The sequence below is a fragment of the Haliotis rufescens genome, unplaced genomic scaffold (genome assembly GCF_023055435.1).
Source record: "Haliotis rufescens isolate VD_foot unplaced genomic scaffold, xgHalRufe1.0.p SCAF_75, whole genome shotgun sequence".
Classification (NCBI taxonomy): domain Eukaryota; kingdom Metazoa; phylum Mollusca; class Gastropoda; order Lepetellida; family Haliotidae; genus Haliotis; species Haliotis rufescens.
The window spans coordinates 99,616-125,683 of record NW_025964367.1 but is presented as its reverse complement, the minus strand read 5'-3'; the positions used below and the strand labels follow the sequence as shown (position 1 = coordinate 125,683).

The 26,068-nt window shown below is 40.5% G+C and overlaps 2 protein-coding genes across 2 annotated transcripts in view; one reads left to right on the top strand and one right to left on the bottom strand.

The window, feature by feature from the left end:
• Positions 1–5,221, bottom strand: part of LOC124121169 (conoCAP-like) — a 43,470-nt gene extending 38,249 nt beyond the window's left edge. Inside the window, exon 1 of the mRNA XM_046484156.2 lies at positions 5,059–5,221. The gene's annotated coding sequence lies outside the window, so the exon portion shown is untranslated. The remainder of the gene's footprint in view (positions 1–5,058) is intronic.
• Positions 1,483–25,143, top strand: LOC124121168 (serine-aspartate repeat-containing protein F-like). Its single transcript, XM_048388627.1, has 5 exons — positions 1,483–1,594; positions 21,834–22,448; positions 23,094–23,336; positions 24,090–24,302; positions 24,515–25,143. The coding sequence occupies exons 1-5, from the start codon at positions 1,483–1,485 to the stop codon at positions 25,141–25,143; spliced, it is 1,812 nt and encodes a 603-aa protein (XP_048244584.1).
• The last annotated feature ends 925 nt before the right edge of the window (positions 25,144–26,068 follow it).

The following is a 26,068-nucleotide window of genomic DNA, read 5'->3' as shown; positions in this document are numbered from 1 at the left end:
CACACACACACACACACACACACACACACACACTCTCTCTCTCTCTCTCTCGCTCTCTCTCTCTCTCTCACACACACTCTCTCTCTCTCTCTCACACACACACTCACTTACACACACAAAAAGGCGTTAAAGTCAACAAGAATATGAGATAGGAAAGTCTATCAGTGGAGTAGGGCTCCATTTGTGCAATTCGGGGATTGGGGAAAAGGATTTAATTATTTATAATAGTTTATACAAACGGTATTAAGCGTCATGCTCGTCTTCCCCTGACTGGGGTTTGCATTATTGTTAGTGTTTTACATTTATCGTATTTATTCCATTCTAATGATCTTAATCTTGTCTTTATTCCACGGGGGTGGTCATGTAGCCTTGTGGTTAAAGCGTTCGTTCGTCACGCCGAAGACCCGGGTTCGATTGCCGACATGGGTACAATGTGTGAAGCCCATTTCTGGTGTCCCCCGCCGTGCTATTGCTGGAATATTGCTAAAAGCGGCATATATACTCACTCATTTCACATAAAAGTTATCAAGGCATCATGAAATTTCAATCAATAATGTTGTGATGGTTATCATCTGACAAACGATTAGTAACCCTTATAAACCTGCTGCTGCATCTGAAGATTCGCGGACTTCTTATCTGGACGGCGGGACCGACGTCCAGGAACTAGGTAGCACAAACCAGTGTCTGTAGGTATTTAACATAGGCAAACCACAATGGTTGTAAATAGTGTTCAAGCAGCCCCGATGTAGGTCAATATTACGTATACTGTATTAGTAGGTGCATTTTGTTTTATGCCACAATAAGAAATATGCCTGTTATGCCTCAAATGACTGTGGGTAATTAATCGACCTGGGTAAGGAAGTACAGTGGTTAATTCCTGCATTCTGATTAGCTGAATTGGTCACGTGTTATTGTATTCATTTCCCAATGAATGTAAAAAGGGAAGCCGCGCCCACCGAAGCGGACTACTTTTATTACTACTGAATGTCGGGGAATCTTAATATAACATGCGAGGGAATTCCCTTTCTGCTCATGTGTATCGCCATGCACTGGGCATTTAGCAGAATTCACGCATATTCCTTATCCATACAACCCTTGAGACCGAAGGCCGAGAAGGAATGAAACAGCAAATGTGCAGACTCGCTCGCCTGTTTTTGTCCCGCTCGCCTCGGTGCCACAACTTTCATTTCTTCGGGTTTCATTTCTAAGTAGATCTAGCATTTTTCCAACTGGGTCTTCCCGTTTTCAGGGAACTAATGTAACTAACTTTTGTAAGAATCCGCTACGCGGATTCATACAGTTTGCACATCGGTTTTTCCGATTCATACCTTAATGAACCGAAAAAAATACACAGTCAATATTTAAGAACAACTATCCAAGCAATGGAGTTATATATACATACAGTGAGGCAGATCATATAATGAAATCTCCCGATCCTCACAGGTGCGTATATATACGTAAAAAGCGTCTCACGTGACCGACATGGAATGGATTAAGGTGTGCACAGAGTGTCACCAGGCCGAGCTGCGCCTAGCCTTTGATGGTAGTACTCCCTCGTTTGGGTGTTTTGATAAGACAGGGAGTATCTCACAACGTGAGAACGTTTCAGTTAATAAAACGACAAAACCCTTTCCAAAACCCTGCATAAAGCAGACTCGATAGTACGATTCCGACTATATCATGATCATGTGTTTATAATTAAATTTTCTTTGTGTTCATGGAAATTCCTGTATTCTGATTAGCTGAATTGGTCACGTGTTATTGCTTTCATTTCCCACGCCCACCGAAGCGGCCTACTTTCATTACTACGGAATGTCGGGGAATCCTAAACTTTTGTAAGAATCCGCTACGCGGATTTGTACAGTTTGCACATCGGTTTTTCGATTCATACCTCAATGAACCGAAAAAAATACACAGTCAATCCTTAAAGGAATCACTATCAAATAGTGATGGTACCAGGTGTTCTCGAAAAGGTGAACACAACCTGCCCAATCGGTGGCACCCGTCACAAACACATGCAAAGGCAAGTCAATTGTTCACCTGAAAAACGCGAGAACATATGGTACATGTCACAATAGGGAATTGCATGGACTTTTATGTCACAAACGCGTAAAATTTGAAAATGGACTCCACTTTTTGAAAGCTTTACTGAGGCCTTGAATGTTGTAACCCTGATCAAACAACTTCTGGGCAAGAGTCGTATGGCGTTCTTTGAAATCTTGGAAGAAAGATCATGCTCGATTGTACCTCAAAAGTTTTGAAATGTCAACACCAAAGGCTGGTGCTGCTGGAATATTGCTTGACATGAAGGGAAAGTTGACTATTAGGAAAGTTGAAGTCATCACACTTGTCAAACAATCTTCTGGAGAGGTGTTTTGTCATTTCTGAATTAATGACGTGCAGTTGCCAGATGCACTGCATAGAGAGATGTTCACGTCATGACATGTGAGACATGATAACAATTACAAGTCAATCATCAATCATAGATGAATTCATCATGGAGGACTATCCTACGTTTTCAAGGATACATGCTCAAACCGAACAAGAAGAGACATGCTTGCCAGTCATGGGATTTGTAGGAAGAAAACTTGTCCTTCAAGAGTGTCCACAACCAATGACATCATAACTTAGGTTGACACCATCACCATTGATTAACAATGTATAAACATATATATATAACATGCCCTATTGTGCGCGACACTTCAAACATACTTCATAATGAACATTCTATGGTGTGCTATATACCAAATATTTGTTTGTTTTTACTGCATTGACTTTTATGTTGGTATACGTTAAATCAGTTGTAAAATTTATAATGATATTGATTGAGATCTTTTATTTTACTATCAGGTATACTCTGAGGGTATTATTGAAAAAGTCCAAAAGAAATGAACAATATTGAAATGGTCCCCGACAGTAATCTCCTATTGCCATTGTCCACATAATCCGATGTGCCTAGGAACCTGCCTGGAGTTTCACTGGGCCGATTTGCTTTCTGTTGGCTTCGACTCAAACTGAACGCATGTCGGACCCGTGGCTCCTCGCAATACGTAAATATATTGGGCGAGATTGGGTGCAAGAACATTTCGGCATGTACAAAAAGCGATTCCGATAGGTAACGGTCACAAGAGGACGTCATAATTCTAATTTACTGAGATCAGAGCGATGACGTCTTCCTTTGTTCGTGACGTCAAAACTTGTGAGCGTTATGACCTTTGTTCTCGATGCCTTAGGTTTGGTACCTCCCAATCTGTTGACTGACATTGGAAGAGTACCCGGGTTTGCTAGAAATACAGCCATGTGACAATCCGGGTAATGTAGAAGGCTGCAGTGTTGGGGAGTCTTTACATTCTCCGAAACGTTTCTGGATGGCCTGACATGAGTGGCACAGACTCCAGTCAATTTTGTCAGGCCACGAGAAAAGACAAATTTGACAAAATATGATTCTATTATTTTGTATTTGCTTCACAATATTACTCTACTAACCATAGTGTCTTTGAGGCAGAGTGAAAGACGTTCCGGTATAAAATGATATTTCACTCAAGTGTGATATGAGTTATGTACATAAATACATACATATCGCATAAAAATGTATATTAAATAAAAATATAGCACATATAGAACAAGTAAAGGACACTTCCATTACGTCAATTAGTCAATTATTACCAGTCAGTACATAAAAGGTATATAACACTTGGTTTACGATACGGGTAGTTAGTCGGACAAGATATAAAGTGTCTACAATTAGCCTCAGTAAGTATATGTGTATATAACACATGGTATACGACACGGGTAGTTAGTCGGACAATATATACAGTGTCTACAATTACCCTCAGTAAGTATATGCATATATAACACTTGGTTTACGATACGGGTAGTTAGTCGGACAAGATATGCAGTGTTTACAATTAGCCCCGTAAGTATATGTATACTTGTATATAACACATGGCATATGACGTATACTGCGTTAATAACGAACACGCTTATAACGAACTGATGGGTATAACGAACTGGTGAGTGAGTGAGTTAAAGCTTTACGTCACATCGGCAATATTTCAGCCATATCGTGACGGCTAACGAACTGGTTTGAGATCATTTGCTGTATATATGCTTATGACGAGCTATGGTTATAATGAACTAAAATTAGTGGCCCCTTTGAGTTCTTTATAACCTTAGTTTACTGTACTGGTATAAAATATATGGTATAAGTCATGGGTAGTTAGTCCGACAAGTACACAGTGTGTACGAATAACTCAAGTCTGTATCATCACTATAACTCTCTTGAGGAAGAGAATTTATGGATGTCAACTTCTTTATTACGACGAAACACAACGTTTCGGAGTATGTGCTTACTCCTGCATCAGGTGATGAAACGTTGTGTTTCGTCATAATAAAGAATAAAGAAGTTGGCATCCATAAATTCTCTTCCTTATGTGTATCACATCTAAATGCCATTCAATAATAACTATCTTGTACAAACGTGATAGATTTTCAAATTAGTCATTATGGGGTTAACTGCAGGTGTCAGTAAACATGGGTCTCAGTGACACAAACCAATGCTCAATTAATTAATATTTCCCTGGAGCAAACGTACGTTCATGAATATGTCAAGACAAACTTGGGGAATATCCACGGCATCATTGTTCCTGCTTATCTTCACATTTCTCAGAGCAATACTAAGCTTCCTAGTTCGTTCTTCGTTTGAAAATACAGTATGATAAATAACTTTTTTCCATTGAAGTTTCTCAAGTGCGTGTGACCTTTTCATTGTGCCGCAAACGTATGCTAAAAAGGAGTTGACTTTCAGTGGCAAATAGTGCATGCATTGTATGATACATCTACACACATCTACATACATGGCGCCTGCTGTTTATTGCAATGTGTAATTAAATTTCCTATCTACAAAATGTGGAAACAGTTCTATTTAAGGTGTTTTCAGATTGTTTTGATATTGAATATATGAATTTTTAAAGAACAGATTTAATTTTTAAAAAGTAGAAAACTGGCCTTAATTCTACAGTTTAAATAAGTATAATGCATACAAGTATATCAACGTACCTTCTCTCAAGTTTCGTGGTATGCCCCCCTTCTCGTATCCTGTGTTTGTGGAGTTTCAAGTTTTCAAGCAGTAAGTTAGGCGCCCAGTTAGATCCTCGTCGCTCTCCCCTCAGCTTTCGCGCCTGCGTGTTGCAGCCTTATACAGCACAAGATCCCTAGGGCGGATGTGACGTCATGGACATATACTAATCAGGCAGCGTGTTCAGTCCCCGTGTTAACATGCGCCTTGTGCACACGCTCTCTCATTGTCTCGCTTCAAGTCTGATAGTGATGCGGTGGTTGTCATGACGACGCAACGCCTCCTACCCGAGTACTGAGCAGTAATGGGCTAGTTAGAGATAGGGTAGTAATTAGATTTGTGACTACTTGGAGATTTCACTCCTGTGTTTCTCGGGCTAAATCTCTGAGAAAACTGTCCTTCCAATTCCTTCGCTAAGCTCTCTGTTAATTCTAATACCATTAAGCGACAAACAAAATTAAGACATATTTGGCCAAGTGTAAAACCGCGGCTTGTGGCGACAGCTCCCGTCGTTTCTCCACCGATACTCGCACGCGGAAGAAATCGTATTAGCGAGATGTGTGGTACTGCGATCGTGTAGAGTAGCATAGCATTGATGAGAGTCGGATGAGCGGCGGTTACTATTAAGTGAGGCTATTCTATAACGGTCATCCAGCTCCGGCCACTGTCCATACACCCACACCGTGTCAATTTTCGCCTCATTCAATTTAACAAATTCAGGATAACAATGATCCCTCCAAGCAAAGTTTGCAAAGTTACAACGAAGCTAGACGAATATTTAATCCAATATTTTCGGAGTGATATGGCTTATAGATTTCTCCCGAGGCGGAACTTTAAGGTGCTCAAGTCGCGAGACCCCGGGGAATATTGGATGTTTAAATTACGACATAACAATCTGGTCATATTTACCTTCGTGATGCCTCTGAATAACCATTCTGTTAACTAGCAACTTCATAAACCCTTCCATATCTATTTTTTCTTCTTTAAATTCCTTCTTGTTTTGACCTAAAATGAATGATTCTTTGAAGTGATATTGGCAGCGAAATGGGGTTTGCTCTTTTTTCAGAAATTATCCAAACCTTATATTTTCTTATCTAATTAACTGTGAAATATGACCAAAACATTGTTTGTGAGAAAAGTAATTAGACAGCGGTGAGATTGAGTTTTTCACAGGAGGGATGTTTTTCTTAATGAGGATATTTGTGGTTGCTAAAGAAGGAACGGTTTTATGCAAAACTAACAAACTTATACACACGTCCCATGAACAGCGTTCTCGTCATAAGGACCCCGTTCACGAGCTTCCCACGCTGAATAGTGAATGACGTCACATGGCAGGAGGACGTAAATACGAACCTTTCACATGAATGAGAAAAACAATGTGTTTATATATTCATAAGGTAAGATGTATCAGGGATAAGCTTTTGTTTATTATAACACTACAGATGGGAACTGTGGTAGTATTTTAAATACGGAGTGTGCAGCATAGGTTACAGAAGGGGACGTGTATTCTTGCGAACACCTTGCAGCATCAGTATTTGATAGTGATTCATAAACGAATTATGCTATAGTCGGAATCGCAAAATGGACTCTGTTTTTAGCAAAGATTGCTTTTGATTTTGAAAATTGTTTTTAGCTTTTATTTACATAAACAGTTTGCATAGATAATGAGTTTTAGTCTATTTAAAGGCAACTAAGCTCTATTGACTTTCCTCCATTATCAGTATACGGCTGGACGTAAATACATTCTCGTGTGACATTGAAACGTTTGCACTATGTAACTAGGATAAATCATAATTGTTTGATCGATATGCATCAACACATTTGAGTGCTGTTTCAACGACTAGAATCAAACCTCCTATTTACCCGAACTTAGTGCCTCTTTAAGAATTAATTTTCATTTTTATTTTCGTGAGTTTATTTGAGAATGAACCTTCTCGAGCTTTCTGACCTAGCCACGACGTTGATACAATGTTTGGCACTCACTCTACAAAATAAACGTCAGTTCCGGAAAATATGTATCTCGCTATGAGGTATCTAGTAGGTTGATTACACAATTTCTCTCTGTCTGTATGACATAATATGTAAACACATGATGAAAGGCTATGAAATTAGTTCCTGGCGAGGTGTATTGCACTGAACACGTCCTTCAGTACGTGTTTAGGTACTGGGTTACAACAACAACAATGAATAACATCATCATTAGATGAGAAACACCTGGCTGCTAATTACCTGAGTCAGTCATAGTGACATGACGTCATCATACCCTGACGTCAAGTACACAACTCCAAAATAGTCGCCACGTTCAATGCAACCGGTGGATTTCCAAAGTGCTGCCGAACGTGTGGTAGTCATTGCTGCAACGGCGATCATTTAAACATTTTTGTAGTGACGCGTCGCCTATCCACTGAAAAATATTCCTATGTTACTGTTGAATCCTGTTGACTGTCAGACTAGGCACGGAGTCGACAGTTTAAGTGTTCACGCCTTAATTCTCCACAAGGTTGGGTCGTTTCGAAGAAATTCTATCACGAAGGTACATTCAAAATTTCTTCCTTTTTTCCAAAATATTTAAAAAAAATGATTACAAGGTTAAAGAGGTCATGTGATCCTGGACAACGGTTCGGTATTCTTCGTGCTAGTGAGTTCCCCCGGGTTTACCCGGAAAAGGGGAAGTAGTCTGTCAGCGTTGACGTCATGTCTAGACTAAAGTCTACTGAAAACAAAAGAACGCCATGTGCCGCATAGACGTCATTTTCCCGTCATGCGACGTTTACCGCGTGAACTTCATACACTCAAAGCAAAGGTTATTGTGACACACAAATAACAAACAGAATCAGTGTTGAAATTATACTGCGACGAACACGTCATGCTTCTTGCAAATTTCGTGCAATTCGAACAACTGCTTGTATGCGTTTCTCCCTCCATTTTAACAAACCCTTTCTCTCAAATCCAAAAATCCACAAGATCACCAGTGAAAACATTCCATTTCACAATAACTTTGCCTCTGGGTATATATAACGTTTTACTTCAAAAGTGTCCCATTTAAGTATTTCTTATATTCACCGCAACACACCGACATCAAATGAAGGATGCATACACCATGTGTTGTATTTATTGCTCTGCGGCTGTGGACGTACCTGCGATGAGTTAAAATCTACGTAAACACCCAACAATCTCTTAGTGTGCAGACCTTGGATCGTAACCTTCCGTGTATCATATTGACAAGTACGTTTTGTGTGAGGCTACGGGCTGTAGGTACGGGTGTTTTTATCGTACTGTCGCCAATTTGACTGATGTATTGTCTATTCTCAATAAAACGGTGTATTTACGTTTCAGGAATGCGAAAAAATACATTTCCGAATGTCTGTTCTATGCTCTTTCCTGAAAACCCAACCTGCTTTAAATTGACTTCAAGTTAACTACAGAAATGTAATCAGAGAAAATGTGATGAACAGATAGTTTACAAGATGATTAAGACTTTAGAAAATACGTTGTTTCCCCCTTCTTAAGCCTGCAGTTTAAGAATTTCTTGAAATACCAACTTTAAAACAAAACATTGTTTCAATAAGTAATATTTCCGAAAGACATTGTTACTAACCCCATATCAACAAAACAAACTTTCATTGCATAAATATAATTTATTGTTGTAACTTCAATATCATACAAAACTGATGCAATTTTAGACAACATTATAAAAAATGAAATCCTAAGACAGAGCAGTTTAATGAGGTCTGGAGGTAGTTGTGTGACCTAGATTTCTGTAAAAAAATTTATGTACTTCACTCTTGAAAAAAAACAACATTTGTCATCGTGATTCACTTCTGTTAAATTGAACGTCTCGGAATTCGACAACTTGCATCAGTAAATAAAAGCCACCATCCATATTGATAAGAAATCTCTGCAAAAGCCGAGTCGATTGTACGATTCCGACTATATCAGCAACATGTATTTACGAATCACTACCAAAGAGTGATGATACTAGGTGAGCGTGTCCTGCCCTACCGGTGACCCCCGTTACAAACACAGGCAAATGCAGGAGAGTTGGTCACCTGATAAAAAACACGAGAACATATGGTACAAGTCAAAATAGGGAACTGCATCGGACATCATCTTTGTCACTGATGCGTCAATTTGAAAATGTCCTCCACATGTCTAATATAAAACGTTTTGAATGTTTTGCTGAGGCCTGGAATGTTGATCAAACAGCTTCTGAGCAAGAGTCGTATGACGCTCTTTGAAATATTGGTAGAAAATACATTATACCTAAACAATTGTTTAATGTAGACACCAAAAACTGGAGCTGCAGGATTATTGCTCGACATATAAGGAAAGTTGACTATTGGAAAGTTGAAGTCATCCCTCTTGTCATACAGTCTTGTGGAGAGTGTTTTGTCACTCTCAATCTGTATCAGGGGGCACGGGTGGTCCAGTCGTCTTAGGCGCCACGATTCGCTGTGCAGAGTTGCGTCCCTTGGGCGCGCCAGAAACCTATGATTGTGGGATCGAATCCCGGTTCGCCCCGATTATGTTTCTAGGTTTGTCAGCACCATACCCGTGCTCGTGGGTTTCACCAAAGTAGTAAACGTCTGAGACCTGCATCACTTCGAGCTTTCCTCCCACATTAAGCTGACACGCCGTGATATAACTGGAATACTGTTAAAAGCGGCGTTAAACCCAACTCACCCACTCACTCAATTTGTATCATAGATCCAATATGAAAGGGATGGGTCGGTTTTACTGGTCTCGTTTTTTTCTAGTTCAGATTATCGATATACCTGAAGCTTAAGTTAAACTTCTTGGCTAAATTACCTTGTTTCGATTTCGATTTTGGAATAGTCCCGAATGTTTCTAACAAAGTTAGCTGTTGTTCTCCAATTGATCACTAAACCCTGCTTACAAAATTAACATGAGTTTCAGAAACTGTTTTCGGTTATTTACAAAATGTTTTGCAACACAACATATTGAGTGAAGTATGTTTCATTTACATTTTCAATTTGGGCGACAAAAATATAAATTAGACAACAAACGATATGGGCAATCTTCCAATGTGTGATATAATGAAACCTACGGAAGAACTTGCGCCGAAGATATATTTCCTATCGTTTTATAGATCTTCTGTTGATATGATTTTGTAAGTGTTTAAGATCAGAGTGTTCACGAGCGACAGCAGCGTATGTTTCACATTGAACCATCTTTGACAATTTGTTTCAGACAGAGAAATTAATATTTTTGTCTCGCTTGTTTCTGACAGTCAGTCTAATGTCAAACTTGACACGAACTCCCACATCAAAGCTATGCGAGGTGTGGCAAGCCATGGTGATCTACATGTACAGCTTTAATGAGAATGAACCATTATGCATCATAAAATGTACTAATGGACCAATCATGAAATTTTGATGAAGTTATTTTTTTCGACACACAGCGATTCATCTCACCTAGGTGTCGCAGTCCTGTCCTATACATTATGCATTTAGGGTCCCAACTTTCGTGCGGACATTGGTGCCAAAAACATTTTCGACATTGATTTTAAACCAGATTACTATTTTCTCAATCAGTCCCATCCGATTGATTCATGGCAACGCAGGAAGAAGGAATTTGTGGAGATGAATTTCGAAAATATACATAGTGATAGTATGGTATGTTTGTAGACTATTTGGAATCTTTAAGTCATTTGCCATGCTATAAATCTGTTATTCATTAAGACAATCATCAGTGTTATTGTTACTATATACTATGTTAGAAACAGTGATCAGATCAAACGTATTCAGCATAGCAGGGAAGCCAAAGAGGTTACTTAGTTCGCCTCAATCCCATTGGAATATATTTGACATTCATATGACTTTGACATCAAGCAAAACACAAACATGGCCACAGTCATCAGGACTAACGCGTGTCGTTATATCATGTCACGAATGATTTATGTGGTTCTGTTTGTGTCTGTTGTCTAAAGGTTAATGGTGTTCACAAATTCCTGCAACTATCAACAATTTTAGAAGTTGAAGGCGTCTGCATTTTAACACCCATTTCCAAATGAAATCACTTGGTTGATGCATGTCGTCGTATCGAGAATTTAGGTTTGATTTATACACTGATTCCTTGGAGTCTGCAGTTCTGTTTGACTTACACGTTGATGTCTCGGGGTCACAGGTTCTATTTAGCTTATACACTGATTCCTGGGGGTCTCAAGTTCTATTTGACTTACACACTGATTCCTGGACGGTGTGTGTGTGTGTGTGTGTGTGTGTGTGTGTGTGGGGGGGGGTCTCAAGTTCTCTTTTTTTTACTTAAAAGCTGATTCCTGGAAACCGAAGTTTTATTTGACTTATACACTGATTCCTGGGGGTCTCAAGTTCTATTTGACTTAAACACCGATTCCTGGGGGTCTCAAGTTCTATTTGACTTAAACGCTGATTCCTGGAAGCCGAAGTTCTATTTGACTTATACACCGATTCCTGGGGGTCTGAAGTTCTATTTGACTTAAACACCGATTCCTGGGGGTCTCAAGTTCTATTTGACTTAAACGCTGATTCCTGGAAGCCGAAGTTCTATTTGACTTATACACCGATTCCTGGGGGTCTCAAGTTCTATTTGACTTAAAGGCTGATTCCTGGAAGCCGAAGTTTTATTTGACTTATACACTGATTCCTGGGGGTCTCAAGTTCTATTTGACTTAAACACCGATTCCTTGGGGTCTCAAGTTCTATTTGACTTAAACGCTGATTCCTGGAAGCCGAAGTTCTATTTGACTTATACACCGATTCCTGGGGGTCTGAAGTTCTATTTCACTTAAACACCGATTCCTGGGGGTCTCAAGTTCTATTTGACTTATCGGAAGTTCTCCTGCATCATGTCAAGATGTTCTGACAATATGCTGATAAGATCATTAAGCACATGCTTCACTTCTCGTGAATACTATTGTCGTCAAAACAATACACCTAAAACAGTGTTTTGATGTGCGGGTCTGGATCTGTGGAGAATCTTTGCCTGTCATCCGATCAACGTTCTATATTATTCAACTACCCGTTAGCCCAATGATACCATTTTAAATCTATTTTCGATGGTCCGAATCAGTTAGAGGACTAGCCCTGATGGCGAACTGTCATCACTACAAACATCACCCTTGACTATAAGGAAACCTGTAGTGTTGATACTGGTTTCTGTCGGTACTCTATGCCGATACAACCACGCGCATTTACACAGGACCCCAGACAGGGAAGGCACCGTCAGTGACGTCCAATGAGTGTGTGGCACCGCTGGACCATATTTGGGAGATGACGGGGACAAAATATGAATTAAGATTTCAGAAACACATCAACTGTTTGTTACTAACAGCATAATGGTGTTGGAAAGAACACCAAACAATGGAGGTGTGTTGCAGGCAATGGAGGAGTATACCAAACTGTAGAACGCCCCGACACGGGACTATCTTAATTCATATTTCTTCTGTCATTTTGGAGATAAATCAAGTCAAACATCGAAAGTCTTATCGCAATTTAAGAGGTGACCACGCCGCGAGAGTTGACACACATTATCAGCCAGAGATACACGTTGACTCATTTAATTGGGTTACGTTACACTCTTACTGGGATTACTCTTTGTGACCTGCGTATGCTGCACTCATTAAATCTCAATGTCATGCATACATAGGTTCCTGGTTCCACTCACTCACTCACTCACTTATTTACTCACTCACTCACTCAAATGGTTTCACTCGTGTGTTCTTGCATTGTAACTACCCTACATGTTGTTCCACTACCCTACATGTTGTTGTTCCACTACCCTACATGTTGTTGCTCCGCTACCCTACATGTTGTTGTTCCTCTACCCTACATGTTGTTGTTCCACTACCCTACATGTTGTTGCTCCACTACCCTACATGTTGTTGTACCCTACATGTCGTTGCTCCACTACCCTACATGTTGTTGTACCCTACATGTTGTTGCTCCACTACCCTACATGTTGTTGCTCCACTACCCTACATGTTGTTGCTCCGCTACCCTACATGTTGTTGTTCCTCTACCCTACATGTTGTTGTTCCACTACCCTACATGTTGTTGCTCCACTACCCTACATGTTGTTGCTCCACTACCCTACATGTTGTTGTTCCACTACCCTACATGTTGTTGCTCCACTACCCTACATGTTGTTGCTCCACTACCCTACATGTTGTTGTTCCACTACCCTACATGTTGTTGTTCCTCTACCCTACATGTTGTTGTTCCACTACCCTACATGTTGTTGCTCCACTACCCTACATGTTGTTGTACCCTACATGTCGTTGCTCCACTACTCTACATGTTGTTGTACCCTACATGTTGTTGCTCCACTACCCTATATGTTGTTGCTCCACTACCCTACATGTTGTTGTTCCACTTCCCTACATGTTGTTGTTCCACTACCCTACATGTTGTTGTTCCACTACCCTACATGTTGTTGTTCCTCTACCCTACATGTTGTTGCTCCACTACCCTACATGTTGTTGCTCCACTACCCTACATGTTGTTGCTCCACTACCCTACATGTTGTTGTTCCGCTACCCTACATGTTGTTGTTCCACTACCCTACATGTTGTTGTTCCACTACCCTACATGTTGTTGTTCCTCTACCCTACATGTTGTTGTTCCACTACCCTACATGTTGTTGCTCCACTACCCTACATGTTGTTGTTCCTCTACCCTACATGTTGTTGTTCCTCTACCCTACATGGTGTTGTTCCTCTACCCTACATGTTGTTGTTCCACTACCCTACATGTTGTTGTTCCACTACCCTACATGGTGTTGTTCCTCTACCCTACATGTTGTTGTTCCTCTACCCTACATGTTGTTGTTCCTCTACCCTACATGTTGTTGTTCCTCTACCCTACATGTTGTTGTTCCACTACCCTACATGTTGTTGTTCCACTACCCTACATGTTGTTGTTCCACTACCCTACATGTTGTTGTTCCACTACCCTACATGTTGTTGTTCCTCTACCCTACATGTTGTTGTTCCTCTACCCTACATGTTGTTGTTCCTCTACCCTACATGTTGTTGTTCCACAACCCTACATGTTGTTGTTCCACTACCCTACATGTTGTTGTTCCTCTACCCTACATGTTGTTGTTCCTCTACCCTACATGTTGTTGTTCCTCTACCCTACATGGTGTTGTTCCTCTACCCTACATGTTGTTGTTCCACAACCCTACATGTTGTTCCACTACCCTACGTGTTGTCCCACTACCCTACATGTTGTTCCACTACCCTACATGTTGTTGTTCCTCTACCCTACATGTTTTTGTTAGTTTACCCTACATGTTGTTGTTCCTCTAGCTTACATGTTGTTGTTCCTCAACCCTACATGTTATTGTTCCACTACCCTTCATGTTGTTCCACTACCCTACATGTTGTTCCACTATCCTACGTGTTGTCCCACTACCCTACATGTTGTTGTTCCTCTACCCTACATGTTGTTGTTCCACTACCCTACATGTTGTTCCACTTCCCTACATGTTGACCCACTACCCTACATGTTGTTCCACTACCTTACATGTTGTTCCACTACCCTACATGTTGTTCCACTACCCTACGTGTTGTCCCACTACCCTACATGTTGTTGTTCCTCTACTCTATTTGTTGTTGTTCCTGTACCCTACATGTTGTTCCTCTACCCTAGATGCTGTTGTTCAACTACTCTACATGTTGTTCCACTACCCTACATGTTGTTGTTCCACTACCCTACATGTTGTTGTTCCACTACCTTACATGTTGTTGTCCCACTACCCTACATGTTGTTGTTCCACTACCCTACATGTTGTTGTTCCTCTTCCCTACATGTTGTCGTGGTTCTGTTCTGTGTTGTTTGCCCTCCATTCCCCACTGTCCGACTGCCATGTGGACTCGGAGTACTGACTACCACCACGACACAATGGGTATGAGCCTCTGGCAGCGACTAAAGACGAGGCATTTAGTATTTTGATAACAGCAGTTATATCTTAGTTATATCATTATTTCAGTGAGGGGGGATAAAATGGTTGGGATGCTACCTAAACAGCGATGGGACAAACAGGTATGTATGAACGTCGATTTAAGTCGTGTAGTCTTGACAGAGAACTGGGGTTTGCATTTTCATATATTTGTTTGCTTCTTTGGAGAGGAAAGATATGTGAGGTATTCTTAGTCGGTATATCGTATTGGAAGAACTGAAAAAGGAATTCGGTTTGCCTTGAAGGTTTATATGATAATTTTATAATTGAAAACATTTTTTGATTAATCTAAATAAACTGTATACATGCCTGTCTTGTTGCGCGGAGGGCCAGCATGACAGAGACATGATCAGCATACCTTTCCACATTCTATATCTTAATATAACTTCTGTTTGATGGCCATGTCCTATTCACAACGCGTTTCAACTAATTCCTCATCATTCGGTAAAATCAATTACTTTTTTGCGATAATTAAAGTCCACCTCTTGCTTTGATGAACTGTCTAGGTAACAAAAACTCCCATAAAAGACAGCAACTTGGAGCGTAGAATACAATGCTGCTGTAGTATTGTTGATCTGAAACTGAATCTTGTGACGTCAGAGCTGTAATGATGCCGGACTCCTTTGAAGGTGCATTCAAAGTTGGTAGTTGGTGATTAATGTTAAATGGCATTATGATACTATGAACACCGATGCTTAAATCGATAAATAGACAAGGCGAAGGCCAGTTATGCTTCATATTTCGTTCTTGGTGGCCCTCTCAGGTACATTGAGCCGCGATGGAACAGCGACACTTTAGCAAAGTACATCTGCAGTTGTAAATTACAATGTCTTTGTCTCGTGTTGCTGGGTGGTTAATAATTCAGCAGCTTCTGGCGTAGGTGTCGAGAGACTTACTGCTTGACAGAACGCGGCTCCCCTGGGAGGGGCATTCTGGTTGTTAACGCAGCCATCACCCCCTGCGAGGAGACATATTGCTTTGTTCAGCTGGTCATTTAAGATCATTAAAAACATGTTCGTGACACCACGTTTCCATGTATACTTTGAAACGTTTGTTTTTATTCGAGGGCTTACGTTTGTTATATTACCTCTTTATTCACGCAGGATCACTTTGAAATGTGCGGAGATCTCTTTGATTGATAGCAGCTTGACGGGTGTCAGTAACGCATAACGTCACACTGCCTATATCTTATAACATGAAAAGCGAGCCTCATAATGTGAGACAGACTTGGTACCTTCTTCCCATCTGATACATTTCTACAAACACATTCCCCCTTGCAGATTCTCATAAACACACTTCCGTATGCACCTTCTCATAAACACGTTCCTCTTTCCTTAGTACATTTTCATCACTACATTCCCTTAGGCACATTCTCATAAACACATCCGCCTTTGACATTCTCATAAACAAACTTCCTTAGGCACATTCTCATAAACACATTCCCCTTTCCTATGAACATTCTCCTAAACACATCTTCTCATGCACCTTCTCAGAAACACATCCCCCATTCACATTCTCAGAAACACACTTCCTTATGCACATTGTCATAAACACTTCTTCTTATGCACATTGTCATAAACACATCTTCTTATGCACATTATCATAAACACATTTTCTCATGCACGTTCTCATAAACGTAATTTCTCATGCACATTATCATAAACACATTTTATCTTGCACATTCTCACAAACATATTTTCTCATGCACCTTCTCAGAAACACATCCCCCATTCACATTCTCATAAACACACTTCCTTATGCACATAATCATAAACACATCTTCTCATGCACATTCTCATAAATACATTTTCTCATGCACATTCTCATAAACACATCTTCTCATGCATATCTCATAAACACATCTTCTCATGCACATTCTCATAACACATTTTATCATGCACATTCTCATTAACACATTTCTTCCGACACATTCTCATAAACACATTTCTTCAGACACATTCTCATAAACACATTTCTTCTGACACGTTCTCATAAACACATTTCTTTAAGACACATTCTCATGAACACATTTCCTCAGGAACACATTCCCCTTTCCTCATGAACTTTTCATAAGTACATTCCCTTATGCACATTCTTATAAACACATTCCCACAAAGACATTCGTGTCGGCATAGTCCCATATACACATTCACATACACACACAAACTTCCACACATACACGCAAAGACTTTCACACACACACATACATAAACACACATGTCTTCCAACATATGTGAGTTCCAGCAAGGTTGTATTGAAGTAATATCCAAATATCCAAAGTTGGTACACGGCGACCGCAGTGAAGTGTCCTCCCAAAGAGACCCGTGAAGATCCGGGTTAGAATAGGTCTTCAGCAACCTATGCTTGCCATAAAGGGGTATGCTTGTCGTAAGAGGCGACTGACGGGATCGGGTTGTCAGGCTCAATGACTTGGTTGATGCATGTCATTGTATCCCAATTTCTTGGATCGATACTCATGTTGTCAATCACTGGATTGTCTTGTCCAGACTCGATTGTTTACAGACCGCCGTCATATAGCTGGAATATTTCTGAGTGCGGCGTTAAGCAACAAACAAACAGACAAAGATAAAGCTTTATTTGGACTGAAGGGAGAAAATACTGATACTGTAGTGTTGTGCGTGTTCAGACCTGGTTGTGTTTTACAGTCCAGATACAATTATGTCAATACAAACCTTGGCACTGTCTTCACCTTTATTTGTAAACATATTCACCATTATTGTTGATTAACGCAGCTCGGTCACTAAACAGATTCGTTACTGTTTGATTCGGGCTCCTGTCAACAAAAATGTCTGCATTCCGTGTGTCTGATGTTGGACAAAAGGCTTGATTTTATGACTCCTCAAGCATTTTCACACCACCAGCCCTCATCCACAGGCAGCAGATACAAATGTCGTCACGGGTATGGTCAACAAACCACCTTGACAACGGCAATCGCAATATTGATCTATGTAGGCGCTGGAAGGAACATTCGTTACAGGGGACAAATGTAGGCTACAGAACTAGACACGTTCATGTTCAAGAGTACGGAGGGCGGTGGGGTAGCCAAGTGGTTAAAACGTTCGCTCATCGCGCCTAAGCCCGGGTTCGATTTCCCACATGGGTACAGTGTGTAAAAGCGGTGAAGAAGTAAACTCACTCACCAGAATTCTCATGTTAGTTGCGCACTTCTGGGGTGGTTTTGAACGGTAGACTAACAAGCCTATATACTCGTGACATTGTCAGAGCGATCCTATCATGACAGCCTTCGTGTATATCTACTTGTACGACGTTAAACATGTTTGAATGCTTGAATATATATATTGTAAAATGGGCCTGTGGCCTGATTTACTGAAATAAACCACCACCACTACTACTACTACTACTACTACTACTACTACTACTACTACTACTACTACTACTACTACTGTACGACGTTAAACGTGTATACACCCAAACTACCGACCCGTGAAGATCCGGGGTAGAATAGGTCTTCAGCAACCCATGCTTGCCATAAAAGGCGACTATGCTTGTCGTAAAAAGGCGACTAACGGGATCGGGTGGTCAGGCTCGCTGACTTGGTTGATGCATGTCATCAATCCCAATTGCGCCGATCGATGCTCATGATATCAATCACTGGATTGTCTGGTCCAGACTCGATTATCATAAGGCTGGAATATTGCTGAGTGCGGCGTTAAACAACAAACCAACCAACCAACCAACCCAAACTACCGACCTATTGTTGGCACTGTTCCCCTTTTGCGTGTTTTTGTGACTGGTGCCACTAGTAGTGCAGGATGCGTTCACCTTTTCGCGAACACCTGGTATCATCACTATTTGATATTGGATATTGTCGGAATCGTACAATCGACTCTTATTTCAGCAGAGATTGCGTATGAATTTGGAAAAAGGGGTTGTCGCTTTCATTTCCACGATCCGAACACCAGCGCCTTGAATACAAGGATGTGCAAATATTCAACACCACAATCGAGTAACGCGCGTTGTTAACATGATGAGACAAGGCTATAGTTACTCACTGAGATTGTACTGCTGGATTTTAAGGGACTGTGCACTTTACCTTCTGTACAATTCGTTCTCAACATTGAATGGCGGATAAACAAAGAGATACTTTCTTTCATTGCTTATCTAACGTCCACTTTCAATGGCTAGCTTATGGGATCTTCATCTGAGCTGAGATAGCCATACACGAAACTTACGTACATTTACATCTGTGAGACACGAAACTTACGTACATTTACATCTGTGAGACACGAAACTTACGTACATTTACATCTGTGATACACGAAACTTACGTACATTTACATCTGTGAGACACGAAACTTAGGTAACATTTACATCTGTGAGACACGAAACTTACGTACATTTACATCTGTGATACACGACACTTACGTACATTTACATCTGTGATACACGAAACTTACGTACATTTACATCTGTGAGACACGAAACTTACGTACATTTACATCTGTGAGACACGAAACTTACGTACATTTACATCTGTGATACACGACACTTACGTACATTTACATCTGTGAGACACGAAACTTACGTACATTTACATCTGTGAGACACGACACTTACGTACATTTACATCTGTGAGACACGAAACTTACGTACATTTACATCTGTGATACACGACACTTACGTACATTTACATCTGTGATACACGAAACTTACGTACATTTACATCTGTGATACACGAAACTTACGTACATTTACATCTGTGATACACGACACTTACGTACATTTACATCTGTGATACACGAAACTTACGTACATTTACATCTGTGATACACGAAACTTACGTACATTTACATCTGTGATACACGAAACTTACGTACATTTACATCTGTGATACACGACACTTACGTACATTTACATCTGTGAGACACGAAACTTACGTACATTTACATCTGTGAGACACGAAACTTACGTACATTTACATCTGTGAGACACGACACTTACGTACATTTACATCTGTGAGACACGAAACTTACGTACATTTACATCTGTGAGACACGAAACTTACGTACATTTACATCTGTGATACACGAAACTTACGTACATTTACATCTGTGATACACGAAACTTACGTACATTTACATCTGTGAGACACGAAACTTACGTACATTTACATCTGTGATACACGACACTTACGTACATTTACATCTGTGATACACGACACTTACGTACATTTACATCTGTGATACACGAAACTTACGTACATTTACATCTGTGATACACGAAACTTACGTACATTTACATCTGTGATACACGACACTTACGTACATTTACATCTGTGAGACACGAAACTTACGTACATTTACATCTGTGAGACACGAAACTTACGTACATTTACATCTGTGATACACGAAACTTACGTACATTTACATCTGTGAGACACGAAACTTACGTACATTTACATCTGTGAGACACGACACTTACGTACATTTACATCTGTGATACACGAAACTTACGTACATTTACATCTGTGAGACACGAAACTTACGTACATTTACATCTGTGATACACGACACTTACGTACATTTACATCTGTGATACACGACACTTACGTACATTTACATCTGTGATACACGACACTTACATACATTTACATCTGTGATACACGAAACATACGTACATTTACATCTGTGATACACGACACTTACGTACATTTACATCTGTGATACACGACACTTACGTACATTTACATCTGTCAGGTATTCTTCTCCGTAACTTGAACATGACTAGACGTAGAATTGCTTCAGCCGACTATTGTTGAATGGTGTTCAGACATAGTATAAATCTCGACACACGAAGCCAGTCAAGTATACTTGTAAACTAATCTCAGTTCATCTGTATAAGTGGACATATCTATGTTGGGATTGAGCAACGTCTCCGCACGCGTGTGGGTGACCAGCTGACACGCTGCATTGTCTGCACATCTCCTTGTCAACAAGACACAACTGATAGCTATACCGCACTAAAAGCATTAGACGTATCCTGTGAATTATGCATCGTTGTCAACAGTGGTGTCCGTCTAGACACAAGGCACGGCTAGATTCCTTCATGCTTGTTACATTAGCTCGGCCTATCGCTGTTCAACTATCTTTGATCAACCAGGCCCCAAACCGATGGTGCTGATACAGTGCCGAGAGCAACAACATACTTTTCTTTTGTACAAGACTTTTTTAAGTTTGGCGTTTTATTTTTAATTACATGGCTTAAGGGTCCGCAGACCACAAACTTCACAAAAGTGGAATGAAACATGACAAGAACCGTCTTTTATCTGCTCACAAAGACCGTATATTTATTTCAGTAATTGCTAGAATCAAAAGTAAGTAAAGTGGGTAAGAGTGGTAACCTCTTGACTTTCTTGTATTCTTTTATTCACTTTTTCTTCCCTTTTCGTCTGACAGACGGGGTGTTTAACGAGAATATTTGTCCAGGATAAATGTCTTAGGACAATTTTTTTAATGATTGTTGAATGAGAGTAAACATAATAGTATTATAATGGATCCCTAAAAACTGTTTCCTTCTTCATACATCTGGGTCACTGACAATGACGGTATTGTAGGACCTGACAGTGACGGTATTGTAGGACCAGACACTGACGGTATTGTAGGACCTGACACTGACACTGACGGTATTGTAGAACTAGATACTAACAGTGACGGTATTGTATGACCTGACAGTGACACTGACGGTATTGTAGGACCTGACACTGACGGTATTGTAGAACTAGATACTAACAGTGACGGTATTGTATGACTAGATACTGACAGTGACAGTATTGTAGAACTAGATACTAACAGTGGCGGTATTGTAGGACCTGAAACTGACACTGACGGTATTGTAGAACTAGATACTAACAGTGACGGTATTGTAGAACCTGACAATGACGGTATTGTAGGACCTGACACTGACACTGACGGTATTGTAGAACTAGATACTAACAGTGGCGGTATAGTAGGACCTGAAACTGACACTGACGGTATTGTAGAACTAGATACTAACAGTGACGGTATTGTAGAACCTGACAATGACGGTATTGTAGGACCTGACACTGACAATGAAGGTATTGTAGAACTAGATACTAACAGTGACGGTATTGTAGGACCTGACACTGACGGTATTGTAGGACCTGACACTGACACTGACGGTATTGTAGAACTAGATACTAACAGTGACGGTATTGTAGGACCTGAAACTGACACTGACGGTATTGTAGAACTAGATACTAACAGTGATGGTATTGTAGAACCTGACAATGACGGTATTGTAGGACCTGACACTGACACTGACGGTATTGTAGAACTAGATACTAACAGTGACGGTATTGTAGGACCTGACACTGACACTGACGGTATTGTAGGACCTGACACTGACGGTATTGTAGTACTAGATACTAACAGTGACGGTATTGTATGACTAGATACTGACACTGACGGTATTGTAGAACTAGATACTAACAGTGACGGTATTGTAGAACCTGACAATGACGGTATTGTAGGACCTGACACTGACACTGACGGTATTGTAGAACTAGATACTAACAGTGACGGTATTGTAGGACCTCACACTGACGGTATTGTAGGACCTGACACTGACACTGACGGTATTGTAGAACTAGATACTAACAGTGACGGTATTGTATGACTAGATACTGACAGTGACGGTATTGTAGAACTAGATACTAACAGTGACGGTATTGTAGGACCTGACAGTGACACTGACGGTATTGTAGGACCTGACACTGACGGTATTGTAGGACTAGATACTAACAGTGACTCTATTGTATGACTAGATACTGACAGTGACGGTATTGTAGAACTAGATACTTACAGTGGAGGTATTGTAGGACCTGAAACTGACACTGACGGTATTGTAGAACTAGATACTAACAGTGACGGTATTGTAGAACCTGACAATGACGGTATTGTAGGACCTGACACTGACACTGACGGTATTGTAGGACCTGACACTGACGGTATTGTATGACTAGATACTAACAGTGACGGTATTGTATGACTAGATACTGACACTGACGGTATTGTAGAACTAGATACTAACAGTGGCGGTATTGTAGGACCTGAAACTGACACTGACGGTATTGTAGAACTAGATACTAACAGTGACGGTATTGTAGAACCTGACAGTGACGGTATTGTAGGACCTGACACTGACACTGACGGTATTGTAGAACTAGATACTAACAGTGACGGTATTGTAGGACCTGACACTGACGGTATTGTAGGACCTGACACTGACACTGACGGTATTGTAGAACTAGATACTAACAGTGACGGTATTGTATGACTAGATACTGACAGTGACGGTATTGTATGACTAGATACTGACACTGACGGTATTGTAGAACTAGATACTGACACTGACGGTATTGTATGACTAGATACTAACAGTGACTCTATTGTATGACTAGATACTGACACTGACGGTATTGTAGAACTAGATACTGACACTGACGGTATTATATGACTAGATACTGACAGTGACGGTATTGTAGAACTAGATACTGACACTGACGGTATTGTATGACTAGATACTGACACTGACGGTATTGTAGAACTAGATACTGACACTGACGGTATTGTATGACTAGATACTGAGAGTGACGGTATTGTATGACTAGATACTAACAGTGACGATATTGTAGAACTAGATACTAACAGTGACGGTATTGTAGAACCTGACAATGACGGTATTGTACAACCTGACACTGACACTGACGGTATTGTAGAACTAGATACTAACAGTGACGGTATTGTATGATTAGATACTGACATTGACGGTATTGTAGAACCTGACAATGACGGTATTGTAGGACCTGACACTGACACTGACGGTATTGTAGGACTAGATACTGACAGTGACGGTATTGTAGAACTAGATACTGACACTGACGGTATTGTTTGACTAGATACTGACACTGACGGTATTGTAGAATTAGATACTGACACTGACGGTATTGTATGACTAGATACTGAGAGTGACGGTATTGTATGACTAGATACTGACAGTGACGATATTGTAGAACTAGATACTAACAGTGACGGTATTGTAGAACCTGACAATGACGGTATTGTAGAACCTGACACTGACACTGACGGTATTGTAGAACTAGATACTAACAGTGACGATATTGTAGAACTAGATACTAACAGTGACGGTATTGTAGAACCTGACAATGACGGTATTGTAGAACCTGACACTGACACTGACGGTATTGTATGACTAGATACTGACACTGTCGGTATTGTAGAACTAGATACTAACAGTGACGGTATTGTAGAACCTGACAATGACGGTATTGTAGAACCTGACACTGACACTGACGGTATTGTAGAACTAGATACTAACAGTGACGGTATTGTAGAACCTGACAATGACGGTACTGTAAACCTGACACTGACACTGACGGTATTGTATGACTAGATACTGACACTGTCGGTATTGTAGAACTAGATACTAACAGTGACGGTATTGTAGAACCTGACAATGACGGTATTGTAGAACCTGACACTGACACTGACGGTATTGTAGAACTAGATACTGACACTGACGGTATAATGGGACCTTACACTGACACTGACGGTATTGTAGAACTAGACACTGACAGTGACGGTATTGTAGGACTAGACACTGACACTGACGGTATTGTAGGACTAGACACTGACACTGACGGTATTGTAGGACTAGACACTGACAGTGACGGTATTGTAGGACTAGACACTGACAGTGACGGTATTGTAGGACTAGACACTGACACTGACGGTATTGTAGAACCTGACACTGACACTGACAGTATTGTAGGACTAGACACTGACAGTGACGGTATTGTAGGACTTGACACTGACACTGACGGTATTGTAGAACCTGACACTGACACTGACAGTATTGTAGGACTAGACACTGACGGTATTGTAGGACTAGACACTGACAGTGACGGTATAATGGGACCTTACACTGACACTGACGGTATTGTAGAACTAGATACTGACAATGACGGTATTGTAGGACTAGACACTGACGACAGTGGCGGTATTGACGGTATTGACAGTTAATGGCCACATAGCACTCGCCATGCACTGATCACCCTAACTGTTTGCCCTTATACAACAGGTGCGACACTGCACTCAAATGTTTACATTTTTTGTATTAGCCCCATTTGAAGTTTTAATGACATTGGCAGCTGACTTTCGTTAACCTGTTTTACTGACATCAGTCTTAACGACACAATACACTTGCGGAGCCTACCTAACCTCTCTTATCTAAGGCCTCCGTTGTCTGTTTACGAGTCCTAGTTCACGACGCCTTATCTCTTAACAATCAATTGACGTATTTCTCCTTCCGCCGGCAGGGATAAAAAGGACTGTAACACCCGCCTTGCCTCACTAGGGACGTCACTGGCACATTGATAAGGCACCCTTTTAAACTATCTAAATAATGCTGGTGCTTCAGTATGAAACAATTTAAACATTAAAAGAAATGTTGTATAACAGAGTTCCATTAAGCGAAGATCACCACCTAACTCCATGGCAGGAATTATCTTTCACAACGTCGAGGGGAACCATTTGAATCCGACACACTAATCTTCAAAATGCCGACGTGACGTCATTCTATTCAACAAATATTCTAAAATAAACTTCCTTTAAGTGAACCGAAACATTACAGAGCAAAAAGATCTTCAATTCCTGGAGAGATTATTAAATCGGAAAATGTAAGCCACTATAATGAAGTTAACATCACTGCCTAACAGACACTGAGATTGAAAAAAAAGTTCCGGAGCTGGCCTATAAACGTCCAGATCTCTTTGGTGTTAGTTTCTGCCGTCACTTTGCAAGAGCATGCTGACTGTAATTAAATCCTCCTTCTTCAGCTTGATATGATCAGTGCTGGCGAACAGTCGAGCATGAAAGGCACTGTTTTCCTTGTATCACTACGCGACGGAAGCCTCAGGGCGAGGTGAATGTATTTTGAAAACCTTTC